The sequence below is a fragment of the Malania oleifera genome, chromosome 2 (assembly GCF_029873635.1).
Source record: "Malania oleifera isolate guangnan ecotype guangnan chromosome 2, ASM2987363v1, whole genome shotgun sequence".
In the NCBI taxonomy this organism is placed as follows: Eukaryota; Viridiplantae; Streptophyta; class Magnoliopsida; order Santalales; family Ximeniaceae; genus Malania; species Malania oleifera.
This window is the reverse complement of record NC_080418.1, coordinates 34,667,112-34,686,486: the sequence shown is the minus strand read 5'-3', so window position 1 is coordinate 34,686,486 and position 19,375 is coordinate 34,667,112. Positions and strand designations below refer to the sequence as shown.

General features: G+C 36.9%; 1 protein-coding gene across 1 annotated transcript in view; it reads left to right on the top strand.

The window, feature by feature from the left end:
• The first annotated feature begins 245 nt into the window (after positions 1 to 245).
• Positions 246 to 19,375, top strand: part of LOC131149316 (DNA ligase 1) — a 62,188-nt gene continuing 43,058 nt past the window's right edge. The window contains exons 1-2 of the mRNA XM_058099664.1: positions 246 to 1,231; positions 15,946 to 16,062. Coding sequence (XP_057955647.1) covers positions 479 to 1,231; positions 15,946 to 16,062 — 870 coding nt within the window. The 5' untranslated portion in view covers positions 246 to 478. The remainder of the gene's footprint in view (positions 1,232 to 15,945; positions 16,063 to 19,375) is intronic.

The following is a 19,375-nucleotide window of genomic DNA, read 5'->3' as shown; positions in this document are numbered from 1 at the left end:
TAATTATTTTAATTTAAATACATATTTTACACCTAGATTTTAGTAGAAAGGGAAATCAAAGTCAAATCTTGGTGAGACACATTTTGTCAAAACAAAAATTCATTAAAAAAAAATGAGGACACCCGACGTAATGAAAAAAAAAAAAAATTGATTAAAAAAAAAAGGAAAAAGTCAACACAACAAGGAATTTTTTTTTTTTGAAAAATAAATAAATAAAAGGGGACAAATAATCATAGGCGATTTTCATTTTTATGAAAACAAAAGCTGAGGGCAATTCAAATCAGGCTACCCGACCAAAACATCCCAGCTTTAAGCTTCGCCGGCACTCCTTGTCCCAACTCCCGACCCCTGCTCAATACCTACTCCTTTCCCGCCATTTCAGAGACCTTCCTTCACAATCCCCACTCCCACACCCCCACTCCCACTCCCACTCCCACGCTCTCTCCCCCCTCTCCCCCTTGCTTGCGCAGCTCAGTGGATGTTGTCACTACGTTCATGCAGTAACTGTTTATGCCACGCCACTCTCTCTCGCCATTCCAGACTGTCTTCTCTCTCCTTCCCTCGCTTCCTTTCTCTCCTCCCCCTGAAATCCCTCTTTTCCTCAAACCCTAATCCTGCAATGTCCGCTCGCCCCTCCGCCTTCGATGCTCTCATGTCCAATGCTCGAGCTGCTGCTGCCAAGAAGAAGCCCCAAACTTCCTCGCCCAGCAAACGCAAAGCCTCAGTATTAAATGGCTCCCAAACTGGTCCCCAAAACCCTAATTCCAACCAGGATGATGGAGTCTTGCTGCAAGTCCAGCAAAACGTTAGAGGTTCCCAAAACCCTGGTACGGTGCTGCCCGACGAGGCATCGGAGGCTAAGAAGCTGCGCAGGTTGAGTGTCGACCAATGCATTGCTCAATTGAAGAAGAAGGCGGCGGATTTTGACCCGAGTGCGGCTGCCTATTGGAAGGAGAAGGAGAAACGAGTTCCATTTTTGTTTCTTGCTCGGGCTTTTGATATGATATCTCAGGAGTCGGGGCGGATTGTGATCACGGATATTACTTGTAATCTTTTAAGGACTGTGATGCATGCGACCCCGGATGATTTGGTGGCTGTGGTTTATCTTTCGGGCAATAGGATTGCCCCGGCTCATGAGGGACTGGAACTTGGAATTGGGGATGCTTCTATTATCAAGGCACTCGCAGAGGCCTGCGGAAGGAAAGAAGCGCAAATCAAACAGCAGTACAAGGTGATTGAATTAATTGGCTTTCTTGAATTTTTTGGTTAAGAATAAAGTGGACTATATGGCCTAAATTATCGGGTGCGTGTGATGCTAAGATAAATTATTTTGTGGTTTTGTACCAATAGGTTGTATTTTTGGGCAAAATAGACTGACATTTCTTGAGATTTGGAAAACAGACGTGAAATGGCCTCTTTTAATATTTAAAATGTAATGATACTTACAAGAGTTGGACAGTTGGAAGGGGGTTCTCTTTACCCTTGGGGGTACTATATAATATTTATTCAGTATCCCGTTGTATTATTTGTCTATTTTTAAAATTCCAATTGGAAATGCAAATATGATTGAGAAAATAATGAAATTTATTATGATAAGCTGGGGGTTTCTGGGATCATTTAGTAATATGGGATGAGGTCTGTAGGTCTAAATTGGAGGCATAGTAGTCAGAGGCGTAAGGCGCAAAGGGTATTTGAACGCGAGGCGCGAGGCGAAGGCCCGTGCCTCATGACGCCTCACGAATGCGAGGCGCACAATAATTAAAATGGTGTAAAATGCTTATTTGGGGTAATTGATATATGAACATAACTAGTATTATTAGAATTTAAAATGCCAAAACATTCAATTACCAAAATTGAAAATTTAATGAAATTGCCAGGCCGAAGGCCAAAAGCATCAACATAGTCCAACATCAAAAGAAAAGAATACAATAAAAGATTTCAAAGTCTAAAATCTAAAAATCCTCCTCAATCATCACTCATCACTCATCATCAACCAAGTATGCCAAGATATCATCATCTTCCTCTTCGTCATTAGAATTTTTTTCTCCAGCATATTTTTCCTCTTCTGTCTCCTCTGCACTATCCACGATCCAAGTCTCATCCTCATCTACAAGTTCCAAAATTGTGGTCTGGCCCTTAACATTGCTAGATGATGCTCTTCCTTTTGACGATGATGACATATTTGCACTTATTCTTGATCTATTGTGATGCGGGGAGTTATTTACTCCAGCAGCTCTAGCAACAGAACCCCAAGTCAAAAGATCATCTTCAAAGTTCAAATGCAAGTTCATCATCCTCATCGGAATCGCCATGCATCTTGTCAATCAACCACTCATTACTATCATCAATATCCTTTAGAAGGATGGGATCAATGGTGTCATACTTGTTGTATCGACGCCTTAGAGTTCGATTATATTTCACAAATATTAAATCATTCAAGCGTTGTTGGGATATGGGATAGACTATTTTTCCTTTTGCTATGAAGCTGCAAAAAGTTTGAAGTAATATAGTAAATAATGATTCTAAAAAGCAGTACACTGGTCGACTGGTAGTTCATGTTCTTTAATCCACCATATATTGATGACTTACATGTTGGAATATGCTCCAATTTCTTTTGCAACCGGTAGCACTACACATGAGTCTAAGGATTTTCATAGCAAACTTTTGCAATTTTGGAGTCGATGGTCCAAATAACATCCACCATTGTGCTTCATTGCGCTATTATAAAATAAATTTTAAATGAATAGCTACTAGCTAAATAGAAAAAAATAATTTTAAAAAGAAGGAGGTAGTAAAAATGCCACAGTTGCCACTCTACTCTGTGCTTTTATCTTCCTTTGTCTCACTGCCAAATTATTTCCAAAGAGGCCACTAGCGCTAGTGTAATTTCCCACCTCATGTAAAACTTTATCTTGCATTTCAATGGTTGGCACTAACCTTGCAATACATTTGTACAAACCCGTCATAATTTCTTCATCTTGGAAAATGTGGGGGTTTGAATAGAAAAATTCTGGGTTCAAGTTGTGTGCAGCTGCATGCAAAGGTTGATGGAGTTGGCATCCCCACCTTGTATCAAAAATTTCAAATGCCTTCTTGAATTTATCCTCTCTCTCACCAAAAGCCTTAGCTATGACTTCCTTAACCCTATCCATTGATTCATAAATGTATCCCATGACAAGTTTCTTTTCCCCATCCACCAAACGGAATACACGGACAAGTGGGCTTGTTAGCTTAAGAGCATGGACGATGGTACTCCAAAAGTTAGGCATCAAAACAATACTAATTGCTCTTTTGCCAGCTGCCTCCTTTGCCCATTTAGTAGTATTCCAATCTTCAAAAGTAAGCATCTTCCTCAAGTGGTTCTTTTGAAGGTGGATTGAGTGAAGAGTGATGAAGGCAGTTGCAAACCTTGTAACTGCAGGCCTTAGTAACTCTTTTCCTCCAGTGAATTGTCTCATCAAGTTCACTACACCAACACGGTTATAAGTATAACCATTAAAAAATATTGCTCTTTTCAAAGTTATATGAATTGAAGGCATCTTCCCAATATCCTCCAATATTAAATCGAGGCAATGGGAAGCACACGGTGTTGAATATAAATGTGGTCTCTTTGCTTCCAACAATCTCCTTATTGAAAAATCAAGGAGTGAATCCCTTAAAATATTAAACTAAACAATATAGACAGTAGACACTATAGAATGTAGTTTTAGAAATAAGTCCTTACCTACTGCAACATAGTTCGAAGCATTATCAGTTACTACTTGAATCACATTTGATTCTCCAATTTCCTCCATCATCTCATCAAGTAATTTGTACATTCCATCTGCATTCTTGACAATATTAGAAGCATCAATAGACTTAATGAACACTGATCCCCTTGGAGAGTTCACTAAGAAGTTTATTATGTCCTTATTAGCAACCGAATCTCTCCAACCATCAGACATAATTGAGCATCCATATTTTGCCGATATCTCCTTATGGACCTTTTTCAACTCTTTAGTTCGACTAACTTCCTGATTTAGGAGAGGAACTCTCGCTTCATGATAGCTAAGCGGCTTTATTCTATGATCATATTGTCCAATCGATTCAAGTGCCACTGCAAAGCCATTTAAACGTACAACATTAAATGGTATTCTAGCATCATTCATCCACCTAGAAAAATCTGTCATTGCCTTTTGTCTTAATTCTTTCTTGCACGCCTTGTTTGTTGATGTTTGCTTTATTTTCCCTTTTTTTCTAGCTTGAATCGCTTTCTTTGGATCAGGAGTAAAAAACAAGTCTATCAGCCCGTTTGTTTTGGTTTCTTCAAGGTGGATTGGTATGAACTTTGACTTTGACTTTGACTTCCACCTCCACCGCTAAGCACTCTTTTGCCACGAGTGTCAATTTCCTCAACTTCATCTTCACCATAACAATCTATGTCATCAAAGTCGGGCAATAACTCATTTGCCTCCTTCTCTGTATTTATCTTCAACATATGCCCCCTAATCTCCTCACGTACATGAGCAGGGCACTTAGAGCATTCTTTTACATTTCGAAATCCTCCAACAAGATGTTGTTTTGTTGGAAAAATTCCTCCCCTTGTAACTTTGCCACAAAAATTTCAAGTCAAATTATTTCTATTTTTTCTGATCATCCAAATGTGCATACTACCATGCAGGATCTTTCTTTGCAGAGACGGAGTTTCCACTCTAGAATCCATTTAAGATTTAAGACCTAGTATCCTAAATGCAAAAACAATGTATAATAAATTTTAAAAAAAAAATGTATAGTTTCATTAGTTTGTATACTGCATTTCCAACAAATTACAAAAACAGTAGCTAAATTCAAAAGAAAATTTTATATGTTAGTTATAAACTTGCATTAAAGTATGAAACTACCAAATTAATTACATATAATATTATAAGAAGAAGCAGCAAGTAGCAGAAGAACTGATGAAGAACTGAAAAAGAAGAAGAAGAACTGAAAAAGAAGAAGCAGAGCTGCAGAAGAAGATGAATTGGCAACTCACGAAGGCTCAAAGACGAGCTCGCGAAGGGCTTCTCCTGGTTTGAAGGCTTGAAGAGAAGAAGAAGAAGAAGACTTACTAGTTTGAACTTTGAAGAAGATGAGCTGATGACTCACAAAGGCTCAAAGACGAGCTCGCGAAGGGCTTCTGCTAGTTTGAAGGTCGGGAAGTGTGCACCTTAGGAAGCGCCCGTGCGCACCATGGGAAGTGTGCACCGCGGGATGCATGCACCTTGGGACGAATGCCCCTCAAGAAGCGTGCGTGTGCGCCTTGGGATATGTGCACACCTTGGGAAGCGTGCACCTCGGTTTAACTTTTAGGGTTCCCCTTTTAAGTATAGTTTTTTTTTAAGAGTTTAAGGGCAAGACCAGCTCGCAAAGGGCTCTTGCGAAGGCTCGAAGATGAGCTCGCGAAGGGCTCCTGTTGGTTCGAAGTGTTGAAGACGAACTCATGAAACTCCTTATTGTTCGAAGGCTCGAAGATGAACACGCCAAGGGCTCCTGCTAGTTTGAAGTCTGGAAAACGAACTCACGAAGCTCCTGCTTGTTCGAAGGCTTGAAGATGAACTCGCAAAGGACTCTTGCTGGTGTCGTGTTGCTTCGAAGGGTCGAAGAAGAAGGGTTCCAGCTGGTTTCATGCCGGCTCCTGTTCGTTCGAGTTGAGTGAGGGCTAGGGCTCGTTCTGCTCTGGCTATTTCTTCATTTTATAGGTTTGAAAAATTCAAGGCGTTACTCACGTTGCCTAGCGCATCAGTGCGCCTCATAGTGCCTCCTTGTGACTCATACGGGTCGCTTTGCCTCACCTATGATGAGGTGTTGGCCTTGTCGCCTCGCGCCTAGGCGCGCCTCAGGCACGCTTTTGACTACTATGATTGGAGGGAAGACTGAGTCTTGAAAATTTGGGGTCTAAAAAGATTGCTCTCCTAGCTAAATGGTTATGGCGTTTTCCCTTAGAAGATCATTCCCTTTGGCATAAAGTGAATCAAAGTGAGCAAGGGTTGGGTGTGAATGGTTGGGATATCAATGTTAGTTTGCGATGCTCATCGGAGACTCCATGGATATCTATTTCTTTGATTTATCCTTTATTCACTTCTCACATTAATTTTGTGGTGGGGAGTGGTTCTCGGATTCGTTTTTGGAAAAATCCGTGGTTAGGAAATGATGGCCTATCCATATCTTTCCTCGTCTATTTCAATTGAGGTTAGGGCAGGATAGTGTGATTTCTTTCTTTGTCACTGATTCGTTTAACCTTTTGGTTTCTTGGAACTTTCATTTCAGAAGATCTCTAAGTGATAGAGGGTTGACTTTATTTTTTTCCTTGCTGTCGTTGCTGAATAATTGTCATCTTTGTTCAACTAGGAATACTTGGTCTTGGGCTTTGGATAATTCGGGGGTGTATTCTTGTAAGTCTTTTTTCTTTGAGTTTTTGATCCATTCCAACTTTTGTTTTCCTCTATATTCATCTATTTGCTAGGCCAAAGCTCCTCCAAAGATTAAGGCTTTTATTTGGCTGACTCTGCTTAATAGAATCAATATTAATTGTCTATTGGAAATCACGAGACCTTTGAAGGCATTATCTCCAAATGTTTGTGTGCTTTACTATTTGAATTATGTAATGGCATCCCATTTGTTCTTGCTCTATGATTTTGCTTGGAGCATCTAGAATAGATTATTTGGCGTGTTGGGTGGAACTTGGGTTTGTCTAGCGTCGGTAGGAGGAATGTTGACTATTTCTTCTGTGGGTTTCAGAAGAAGGATAGGGCTGCACTTTGGAGGTGTGGTATATTTGTAGTGCTGTGGGGATTGTGGTTGGAGTGTAATGCACATATTTTTTGAGGGAAAAAATTGAACTGGCAGCTGGAAGTTTCAACACTTGGCATCTTTATGGTGCGTTAACTTTGGATGCTTCAAGGGAGTTAGCTTTTGGGAAGTTCAGTGAGAATGGAGGAATCTTTTGCTTTGATCTTTCATTGTATTTATTTGTTTTTTGGTTTTTTCTGATTTTTTCCAGAATTTTGATGGGAGACGTCCCATTCTCCTCGTTGTAAATTCTTCTCTTATTGATGAAATCCCTTCTTTTTCATTAAAAAAATAAAAAAAATCACCTCCTACTTGTTCTTCTGATCCTTCTCTTATTGATGAAATCGCTTCTTTCTCACAATTCCCAGGTGGATTTCCTTGGTTCTACCCTTCTTATTCTTCTAATCCTTCTTCTCTTATGTACTTGACTATGTTCAAAGTCTCCAACTTGTCCTTTTACTCCTTTTTGGAACCATAATCACTATTCCATCTTCTACCCCATTAAAAGTCTTGAACCCTTAGAATATATTTTTTGCCTTAACAAGCATAAAACCCTAATTCCAGCCACCTAAAGTCCCAACCCATTTTACACCACTGAATTTCTAGCTGCCTGTTCCATCTATTGATTCTATTCCAACCCTTCCTGCAAATAAACCCCAATTTAATCTATCCGTGGTTGGCATCTAAACCCTGGTCCTACCTTTTTACCATAATTGTAAACCTTAAAATCTCTTATTTTCTCCAACTGGAGCACTCGTAAGTCCCATGGTAGATTTTTCCCTCTTTTTGTCCTGTGTTAGTTTGGTATTAGAGCTATATGGTTGAAACCATGTGTCTACAAGGAGTAGTGGGAAAACTGCAGGAGCCAATTGACTGAGGTACAAAGATATGAGCTCTGTGTCAAGCTTGCAGACAGGCTGGATTCAATTGAACAACAATTTTAGTTGTTGAGCATGCAGAATAATAGTGGAAATCCTGAAAATCAACTCCCAAATCTGGGATAAGATCCAGTTCTTAGCATCAGTGCAGTCTGTTGGTTTTGGTTTTTTCAGAGGAAATAGTTTACAGGAGATTCAAAGAGATTGGAGGAATGTGCTGGCTTGTTGAGTTTTTCTTATTTTTGTAGGTTTTTGTTGTTTATTTTGGCTTTCTTTGGGAGATTTCTCATTCTCCCTCTTGTAAATTCTTTCCCCATTAATATAACTTTCTTTCGCTCTAAAAAAAAAGAAAAAAGAGAAAAAGAAAAAAACAAAGGTGGAAACCAAGAGAGGTACCTATACAGTGCACAGAGACTTCACCTGCTGGAGGAAGAGCTCCAAGACCACCTTCACAAAACCAAGCGGCCAGTTTGCTGCTGCCAACAGGTTTGGTGGTAGAAGAGGTTTGAGCTTTGTTGGAACAAGAGGTTTAGGATCGAAATGATGATAAGATAGCTCTATACCCAGTGGAACCAGGATTTGACGAAGATGATCTAAATGATGAGTTTTATCATTTCTGTGAAGGCTGCAATGATGATGGATGTGTTATGTAATACCGAGATATGTGCTCTTGAAGACTTTAGCGAATATTTGTTGCAGATTGCAATATCCCATTCTCATATGCATTTTGGGAAACGAGTCTGCAATGTCATTGTTGACAATGGCAGCAATCTAATTTCAAAGGCCTTTCTAAAACCTGCATTCCTGCTCATATTGAGTTTCCTTGATCAATAATGCTGTCATAACCATCAACAAACGATGTCTTGTTCCTTTGGAGATTGGGCACTACCAGGATGAGGCACAGTGTGATGTAATTCCTATGAAGCTGTTACATGTTTTACTAGAAAGACCTTGGTGGTATGACAATGATGCTATAGTAGGAGGAAGGAAGTGCGCATGCTGCATCATGTTCAGTGGCTGGCATGTCACCCTTATTATTTTGCCAAACTATTAAATGATCTGTATTTAGCTTCACTAACGACTTTTGTTTTGCATCTTTTCCTAATACTTTTCAAAGTTATCCCTGTTTCTACATTTTTGCCACGTTTTATACCAAATTTTTTTTGTCTTTACTGCTTTTTGGACTTCTTTATCCCACCACCAACTTTCTTTTCTATTCGAGAATCTTTCCCTTGATTCACCTAAAATCTCTCACTATCTTTTTAATAGAGCTAGCTAATCTGCTCCAAAGAGTATTTGTATCTATCCCATCCTCTATAGTCCAATCCCCATCTTTGATCATTTTATCTTTAAATTTTATTATATTTTCTCCCTTTAGGTTCCACCACCTAGTTCTCTTACACTGATTTATTTTATCATTTTTCTTCCATTTTTTAATACATATATCTAACTCTAGGACTCTATGTTGTATGGTTAGGCTTTCACCTGGAATAACTTTACAATCTTTGCATGATAAATGATCTATCCTTTTAGTTAAAAAAAATCTATTTGACTTCTAGTTTGTCCACTTTTAAAGGTTATTAAGTGTTCTTCTCTCTTCTTAAAACAAGTATTATGCTAAAATCATATGACATAGTAAAGTTTAAGATCATTTCCCCAGGCTCATTTTTGTCTCTAAATCCATTTCCTCTTTGTATCCTTCCAACATGTCCATTCAAATCTCCTCCTATAAAAAGTGAAGATGATATTGTCTTGGTTAAGGACGAAGACATTAAAGAAAGATGGCGAAGTTACTTTAGTAAGTTGTTTAATAAAAAATAAATAGAAAGATTAAACTTAGATTTGACAAATGAGGAAAAGACTAAAAATATGAGATTTATTTGCAAAATTAGAGTTAATGAAGTTAAGTTTGCACTAAAAAAATGAAAAATGGGAAAGCTATAGGACCGGATAACATCCCAAATTGAAGTTTGGAAATGCTTAGGTGATAATGGAATTATATGGTTAACTAATTTATTTAATACAATTATAAAAACTAAGAAAATGCTTGATGAATGGAGGAAAAACACTTTAATACCTATATACAAAAATAAAAGAGATATTCAAAATTGTAATAACTATCGTGGAATTAAACTTATGAGTCATACGATGAAATTATGGGAAGGGGTAGTTGAACAAAGATTAAGGCTAGAAACGAAGGTTTCAAAAAATCAATTTGGTTTTATGCTTAGGAGATCTACCACAAAAGCTATATATATTTTAAAAAGTTTAATGTTAAAGTTTAGGGAAAAGAAGAGGGACTTGCATATGGTGTTTATTGACTTAGAGAAAGCATATGATAGGATACCTAGGGAAGTTCTATGGTGGGTTTTAGAAAAAAAAAGGTGTATGTAATAGGTATACTGATGTCATTAAGGATAAGTACGATGGAGTAACGACTAGTGTAAGGACTATAGATAGAGAAACTAGAGAATTTCCAATCACCATAGGGGTACATCAAGGATTTGCTTTGGGCCCTCATCTTTTTGCTTTAGTGATGGACCAATTGACTAAGAGTATTCAAAAGGAGATTCCACGGTGTATGTTGTTTGTAGATGATATTATATTAATTGATGAAACTAGGGATGGAGTAAAGGTTGAGTTAGAATTATGGAGAGAAGCTTTGGAATCTAGAGACTTTAGGATAAATAGAAATAAGATAGAATATATGAAATGTAATTTCAGTAATGGTAGGAGGAATATTGGAGACAAAGTTAAACTTGATGATGTAGAAATGAATAGCACTTGTAGATTTCAGTACTTTGGATCTATTATGCAAGCTGAAGGAGAAATTGAAGATGATGTAATGCATAGATTTAAAGTAGGTTGGGTAAAATGGAGAAGTGCTTCAAGTGTGCTTTGTGATTGTAGAATACTCTTAAAATTAAAAGGGAAGTTTTATAGGACATCTATGAGACCAACTATGCTATATGGGTCAGAATATTGGGCGACAAAGAAACAGAATATCCAAAAAGCAAAAGTTATCGAGATGAGAATGCTTAGATGGATGAGTGGTATGACACTGAAAAATAAAGTAAGGAATGAACATATTCACGGTAAGTTGGGAGTAGCTTTATAGAAGATAAGATAAGGGAGGGACGAGTGAGGAAGAGTGAGTTAGTTACTGTGGGGGGCAGTAGAAGGGGTAGGGATAGACCTAAAATAACTTGGAAAGAGACAGTGAGCATAGTAGTCAAAGGCAAGAGTCACACCGAGGCGTGGAGGGTACTTGGAGCCGAGACCCAAGGCGAAGGTGAAGGCGCGCACTTCGCGAAGGTGAGGCTCGCAATTATTAAAATTGTGTACAATGCCTATTTGGTGGGTAATTGATATAAAAACACATCAATAGTTATATTAGAATTTAAAATGCCAAAATATTCAATAGTAATTATGACAACCACGTACCAAGTTCCAAGTGAAACAAACATAGTTCAACATAAGTAATTATGCATGCAAGATTTCAAGCTTCAAATTAGAAATGAAATAAAATTTCCAGCTGAAGGCCCAAAAGCATCTTTAATATCAAAAGAAAAGAGTACAATAAAACAGCAGCTAAATTCGGTAAAAAATGTTTTATGTTAATATATTTCAGAAAAAAATATATAGTTTGTACCCTGCATTTCCAAACAAATTATAAAACAGCAGCAAAATTTAGTAAAAAATCTTATAAATTAATTATAAAGTATAAACTTGCATTAAACTACATAATTAATTACACATTACATAATATTAACTTAGAGGCTTAATGCAAGTTAATATTATAAAAAGAAGCAGCCGGCAGGAGGCAGCAGGAGCTGAAGAAGAACTGAAAAAGAGAAGAAGCAGAAGAAGAACTGAAAAAGAGAAGAAGCAGAAGAAGAACTGAAAAAGAAAAAAGAACTGAAGAAGAAGAAGAAGCATAACAAGAACCAAAGAAGAAGAAGAAGCATAACAAGAACCGAAGAAGAAGTAGAAGTAGAAGAACTGAAGAAGAAGAAGATGAAGAAGAACTGAAAAAGAAGCAGAAGAACTGGAGAAGAAGAAGAACTGAAGAAGAAGAACTGAAGAAGACGAGACGACTTCCTAGTTTGAAAATCGAAGCAGCTTGATGACTCACGAAGGCTCAAACCTCGACGACGAAGGGCTTTTGCTGGTTCAAAGGCTCGAAGATGAACTGACGAAGGGCTCCTGCTGGTTTGAAGGGTCAAAGACGAAAGCCTTGTGCTGGTTTGAACTTCGAAGGATAGAAGACAAAGGAGCGTGCTGCTTTGAAGGATCGATTGGTTGAATACGAACTTCTCCTGCTGGTTTTGTGCTGCTTCGAAAGGTTGAAGACAAAGGGCTGGTGCTGAGCCTGAAGAATCAGTGCGCTTCAGTGCGCCTGCCTGCGCCTCTGTAGTGATGAGGCGCTGGTCTTGTCACCTCTATGTGCCTCGTGCCTAGGCGCGCCTCAGGTGCGCTTTTGACTACTATGATAGTGAGTAAGGATTTAATATCCCTGAATCTATCAAAAGAAATGGTCCATGATCGCATAAATTGGCGGAAAATGATTCATAAGGCCAATCCCACCTTGTGGGACTTAAGGCTTGGTTTTGTTTTTTGTTGTTGTTGTATGCCCAGCCACCAAAACTGCCAATTCTGTTAGTTAAGAGCAAGATGCTTTAAGGAAAAACCCCACATGTTTTTCCAAAAATAGATCTTGAAGGTGCTAAATTGCTAATGAAGAAATTAGGGTTGTGTAAAATGGAGCTGTAAAAGAAATTCATTCCCAGCATTGCTAGTTGGATGATCGGGGCTGGAAATAAGAATGGAGCTTGGAATTTCTGAAGGAGAAGCACTATGAGAAGGATCAGATTTGTTTAAGCAAAGTTCCTCCATTATCAAAGTTTCCTTGAAGCAGTGTATTGCTTCAACAGCTTGTGTACCATGAATGTCCAGAATTGAAGCCCTCAAATCCATCTCCTCTCCTTCCTCTGATTGAATTTCATATGCATCGACCTTTAGTGAGGAGTTCTCCTCTGTTTTACTGAGATTGTTTATTCTCTTTTTCTCTCTGTGGCTGATCAAGCAAGAGTTCCTCACATCATAGTTGAATGAGGAGAAGGATCGTTCTCATTGTCTTCAGAATCTGTACCTGCACTTTCATTGCCTGCTGATTCGACAACCTGTTTTCCTTTGGTTCCTGTAGCTGAATTTGCAGCTCCTATTTTCATTTTGATTCTGTTGTAGGCCACTGAAAGTCTTTGTAAAGCATTACTTGGGTTCTGTAAGTTCTCTGATTCTTCAAAAATTTCAATTTGTTCCTCTCCTTCCTGCCTTTTTCCCCAAAATTTTGCATCCAATACCTTGAGACAATTTGGGCCCAGGTTTTTCCTGCCCTAGAATAGGAAGGTGTGCTGGTCTTTGAGAAGTTCCGCATTGGATTTGTCTTTCTGATGATAGAGTGGGCAGCTGCTAGTCCTTTTTGTCTCATGCTTACTATTTTGTTACAATTTAACTTGTTTCTGGGTTGGGCTAGGATGTTGGCTGTCTGCTGCTTGTTTTAGCGATGGGCCTAGGGGATTGGGCTTCCGGCATGTGACTGTGGCCTACTTCATTTCTTCTAAGACTCATTTCAGAGAGGAAATTAGAGTTTGATTTCTTACCCGATTTGGGGTCGCCTATCCTTTCGGTTATCCCACGATGGCCGCTCTGGTCAGGCTTTCCTTTTCCAATGACTGGCCTAGTCGGTGATGACAAGGTCTCCGTCCTGTTCTTCTAGAAAGAAACATTTTTTATTCATAAACATGGTGAGACTTCCCACTGAACCAAAATCACAGAAGGATGCTAGTTGAAGGGTTTGGTATGGGCAATTTGTTCAGAGGAGAAAGAAATAAGGTAGAAAAAGAAAAAAAACAAGATAAAAGGTTGAAGGGTTCAGGCGCAGAAGAACAAGGTCACAAATCTGTTCATTAGAAAGCATGAAAGATGAACGACTTTCCTCAGAGCTGGATGGAGAACACTAGGTTCCACAAAGAAGATGATCATCGGAGAATATGGAGAAGATTTGGTTCATTGGAGAAGACTGCCAGTCCATGGTTTTTCCTCTGCATAGAATAATTTACTCTTAAAAGAAGAACATGATGAATGTGCAAATCAACTCAGTAAGGTGGTCCTGACATGCCTTATAAGGGATCTCATGAAACTGATCATGTCATTTAAGATGGCAATGAAAGAATTGAACTTGATTTTGGATCTTGCAATGCTGATGGTTTATATGGGGATGGAGTGATTTGCCATCAACAGGATGTGAAGGGAATATTAATGAACATTAAAGAACCCAACAAAGGAGTGGTTACTAAGTGATTTTGCAGTTCTAGGAATTCAGCAAGATGCACCAGCAACAACATTCAAATAGATTTAAGGGTTGCTATTTCCCAGTAAAGCAAAAATTATGGAAACATATTTGGACAGATGTAATATAAGGATGGAGATTTATAATTGTATCAGTCATGATGGATATCAAGAAGAGATTGGGATTTTACAAAGTGGTCAAAGCATCAAATTTGATGTTCCAGCTATTGTCAACAAAATATGTGAAGACAGCTGTGCAGTCACATTTCTATCTTTCAATGATGAAGATCAAGTTGTGTCAACCCCAAAGATCTAATTCTCTACTGTTGAAGGTGCAAATCAAGGCAATAGTGCGTTACTATTTCAACACTTTGGAACTCAAAATTCAAGGACAAGTTCTACTGAGCAAGAATGGTGCAGGCAATAAAAGCATCAAAAGAAAATCAAGTTTAAGGGCTATACTTTATGGTTAGTATTGCTGTTTGTTGTTTCTAGAGAAATAGATCTTAGGGGCAGAGTTATAATTTTGGCAAAGTTATAATTTTCTTATTTTAAAGTTATTTTTGTGGTTACTTGTGGCGTAAAATTTGGAGAGTCCATAAGAGAGTTCAGTTGCCCCATTTTGTGCTCGGAAGTTATGGGTTAAATTTAGAAGTTCCTTGCTTACCTCCCAGGCAAGTTAGTCATAGTAGAAGTTGAGCCATAGTAGGATTGCTTAGTGTTGAGTTTATGAGTGTTGTCATCTTTTAATTTTTGATAGATGAACAGATAAGAACTCCAGCAGAGTGATTTCTATTGGCCATGTGGATTTCATGGATGTTGGGAATGGATTTTCACATATCCGGGGTGGATTTCCTAGGTTCTATCCTTCTTCTTCTTCTTCTTCTTTATGCACTGTTCCCATCATCATAATTTCTCATTTTGCTTCTCTTTGCAGCCTCAATCACTATCTTATCTTCTACCCCATTAAAAGCCCTTAAACCCAAAAATATATTTGCCTTTACCTCCATCAAATTGTAACCCTAGCTACCTAAAATCCTAGTCCTTCTTGCATGTTAGAATTTTCAGCTACCTATATATATTCCAATTCTTCTTGTGGCTATACCTAAACTAAATCTCTCACTAGTTGGACTCTGAATCTTGGTCCTACTTTTTACATAAGTACAAACACTAAAATCCTTTATTTTCCTTAATTCGAGTGCTCCTAAGCCTGTAGGTAGAGAGCTTTCCCTATTTGTTGTGTGTCCACTGCGTCAATTTGGTTGGCATTGCCATTCTCCTTGAAACTTATCCTAGAATGGTATGCGGGCCCTTTTTAGCATTAAGCTTCTTCCACTTACCATATAAAGGGCCAAATTCAATGTCAATACAAATATATCTTGTTATTGTAGGACCAACTAACCAAGGGGTATAATATTTAAATGTCTGTGGAGGTTGGCGTCATCTTGTGAATGTGTCTTTGTGAAAAACCTTAGGGGATGTCAGTATATTTTGTCCCTTTATTTTTTTTTATTTAACATATTTTAGAGAATTGTTGCAATGTCTATTTTAAAATTTGCAATGCACGTGTATGACAAATTTTAAATGAATTTATTGAAGTTTCAAGTGTAGTTATTTGATTTAAATCTTATGGGCAACATTTTTTGTTGATTTCCTACTTATTTTATATAACTTGTTCGATGGATACTTTTTTGTTATTTTTTTCTTGAAATATTCAATGATTAATATACTTGGGAGATGTTAAGACCTGTTATGTTTTATCTACTGCATTTTCTTTAATTACTGTTGGATTCCTTTTACTTGAAAAGATTTTAATTAGGTTATTGTTTTTTGGCGATTCTTGGTTTGCTATGTATTTTTGATTGAGATGGGACTTTGTTTTAAACTTTGATTGTTTTGTGTACTTTAGGAGATGGGAGACTTAGGCTCTGTAGCAAAAGCGAGCCGATCATCACAATCTTTGATGCGCAAGCCAGATGCATTAACCGTGTGCAAAGTTTTTGATACATTTCGGATCATTGCCAAGGTGTTATATTGTTCACCCTTTTAAACTTTTAGAGTGAATATGTACTCTTTTTAACTTTGTTACGTTTTGTTTTTTGTTTCTATTTCTTCACAGTGAAGAAGTAGATTATAAAAACCATTTGTTTATGTTTTTCAGTTTTTTTTATTTTTGTTGCCGGTTTTTAGTTGCTTGCCAAAAAACTGAAAATTAGATTTTTTGGTTTTAAGTTGTTTGGGCAACCTGTTGCCAAAAATTTTAATATCCAGAAATATTTTTTTTTGGATTAAATTATCCATTTATACTTTTTAAATTAAAATCAAAATTAAATGATCATATAGATTTAAATATAATTAAAAGAAAAATACACATAAATTTTTAAAAATAATAATAAATCCAATTGCAAAATTCTCACTATTTTTCAATTGTCATGTCCAATAAATTTTTATTGTAAAGTAAAATTTGAAACTAGAACAATTAAGTAAAATAATTATAATAAATTTTATTTTTATCATAGTGATTTTTTCAATGTGTATTATTTGTAATTTTTTTTATTTTAATCATATTTTTATAATATTATTTGATTTAAATATGAAGCTGGGCATTTATTAATTAAGTTTTTAATTTGTATTAGTTTTATAAACATTAACCAAACTGGTTGCTAGTTTCTAGTTTTTAGATAGAATTTTTTGATTATCTAAAATATTGATTATTACCTATACTTTGCTGACCTGTTGAGTTATTTAGGGCCTGTTCAGATGTGGTAAACAGTTTCCTTTTTCATTTTAAAATTTTCACATAATATTACAATATACCACCTTGTTTTCCAATTTTCCACTTTTGCATAGCAAAGCTGGAAAACAATAAAAATATGTTTTATAAATTTTCTATTCAAATATTGAAATCCTGGGAAACGATATGACACTTTTTATAATTTTTTAAAAAGCTGAAAATGGAAAAAATAACTGTTTTCCACAACTGAATAGGCCCTTATTTTTGTCTGACAAACGCTGCCTTGATTAAATGATTAAAAGATTTCCGCAACCTACAGCCTTGATATCTAAGGTTAAGATTGCTTTTTCCTTTTTGGGGTAGCAATTTAGTGGGTTCAAGCAATCTATTGGGTAATGGCGATGGTTTTACTGGAACAAGGGATTGCTGTGTTGAGTCAAGCACAAGAATGATACATTCTTTGTACTGTTGGGCAAAGCAAACTCATTTTCCCACAGGATTCGGCATTCTATTTCCAGAAATGTGATTTCTGGGCAAGTTTTTCTAGTTGGGCATCTAGGATCCGTTTATCCAAACATAGACTTAAGATAATGTGTCAAAAATGCAGTGAACATTTTGTTTGTGAAGCATATATTTTTCTCCCTTGTATCAACAATGCTTACTGGACAATGAGGTACAATAACAAATTGCAGTTGAAACAGTGATTTTCTATTCTGGTGGCATGGTTTCAAATTTCCTTGTGCTTCTGTTAAACCCCAGTACTGCATGGAAGGCATGTTCTGTCCCCAGTGGAATTAGTTTTGCTTCCTGGGTGACTGAAGTTCAAGTGTGAAAAATTCATTTGTACAATGTATTAAGGTTATGCTGATTTTTGTGGGATGATAAATAGTTTTTAAAACAATGTTTTCTGTATATTTGTTTCTGGTTCTTTGACAAAACCTTACAGAAGCCTGAAAATCTTCTCTAAAAATAATAATTTTTTTGAAATAATTTTTGATAAGTGAAGGAAACTTTATTGAAAAGGCATCAAGGGGATGCCAGCCCATGGTACAGTTAGTCAAGCACCCTGAAGGGTGTCACAAAAATCAAAGATTACATCATAGTCATTAACAATGGTCCCACTATGCCAGCTATTGACCTCAGTTAACAAGTGCTCTTCGCTGGTCTGGATTGTTAGAGGTTGAATTTTAAAACACTCGACTATTCTTTTCTTTCCCTTCTCTAAAAATAAATGATAAAAAAGAATAATAATCATCTGATATATAGCCAACCTTAAACTGTCTCCAGCCATGATAACATCTCTGCACGTGATCTTGAAAACTTTCCTCTTTTTGCATCCATTACGTAACCACTGCTGCCCACATCTCCCTTTTTGGCTGCACGAAGAATCTGATATAAGCTGTTCTTCCAATTGTGTTGATGCAATGTATTTTTGCTCATTAAGGCTTAATAGCTCAACACTTTTTGCAAATTCAGTTGAGTCTTACAATTTTTCAGATTTATAAAGAAAATGACTAATAGGAAAAATTCGCTTGAAATCAGTTGATTGATCCATGAATCAATTGTTCAAAACTTAGCCATTATGTCAGCACATACCAGAAATTGTTGTCCCATTTCCTAAATCAGTTGCCTGGTCTTTAAATTCCGAAATCCTAAATTAATTTATGTTTTTGAGTTGGTTGTTAGGTTCTAAGTTAAAATTAAAATCACATGAAAATGACCACTATATTTGGAATACCTTGGAGTGCTGCCATTTTGTGTGATTAGCTAAATTGTTTTATTAAATATTTTCTCTTTTTGATTTCTATTTGCTTTGCTATTTAGTACTTCCACAGTTCCACTTCCTTGTTTGTAAAACATATAGACCATTTACATATTATAATGTGTTTATAGCTATAAATTATAATATATCTAGAATGTGTTTGAGATTTGAACCATCTAATTGATCCATTCCAAGCGGTATTAGGCTCTGATCCGAAACGGCTGTTAGTAGACCATTTCATATTATTATGTGTTTATAGCTATAAATAATAATATTTCTAGAATGTGTTTTGAGTTTTGTGTTACATGTATAAACTGTATGTTTGATCCATTTCAAGTGGTATTAGGGCAGACTCTGATCCGAAATGGCTGTTAGTCTGTTACTCTTGTTAGTATTGTTTGACATGGTTTGTGATTTCAGCTCAAGTTGCAGACGTTGTCAGTGTTTTACTGGGTTGTCTGTAAGTTTCAACTTAAATTTTCAGGGTTTCTGATTTTAACTACATTCATTGCTGCCACTATACTACCATATGACCACAACCACACAAAGGAAAAAAGCTCTCATTGTTTAGATCAAGCCTGATTGTGACCATAGCTCCGAAGGACTTCATCAACGATTTCCTACCTAAAGTCCAAATTGTGCAAGAAAGCTAGAAATTGTGAAAGGTCCATCATCAATTCTCCTAGATCCTCATTCAAGTAGAAGCGCAGTGAATTCTTGCCTCAGCATTGTGGAAATCCCACACCCCTGGAGCAAGTGCCACCAACCCTAATTGTGAAAATCCAACCTTTCATTAACAACAACCAGCATACCTCACCTTTCATTGACAAACGATAATTGCAA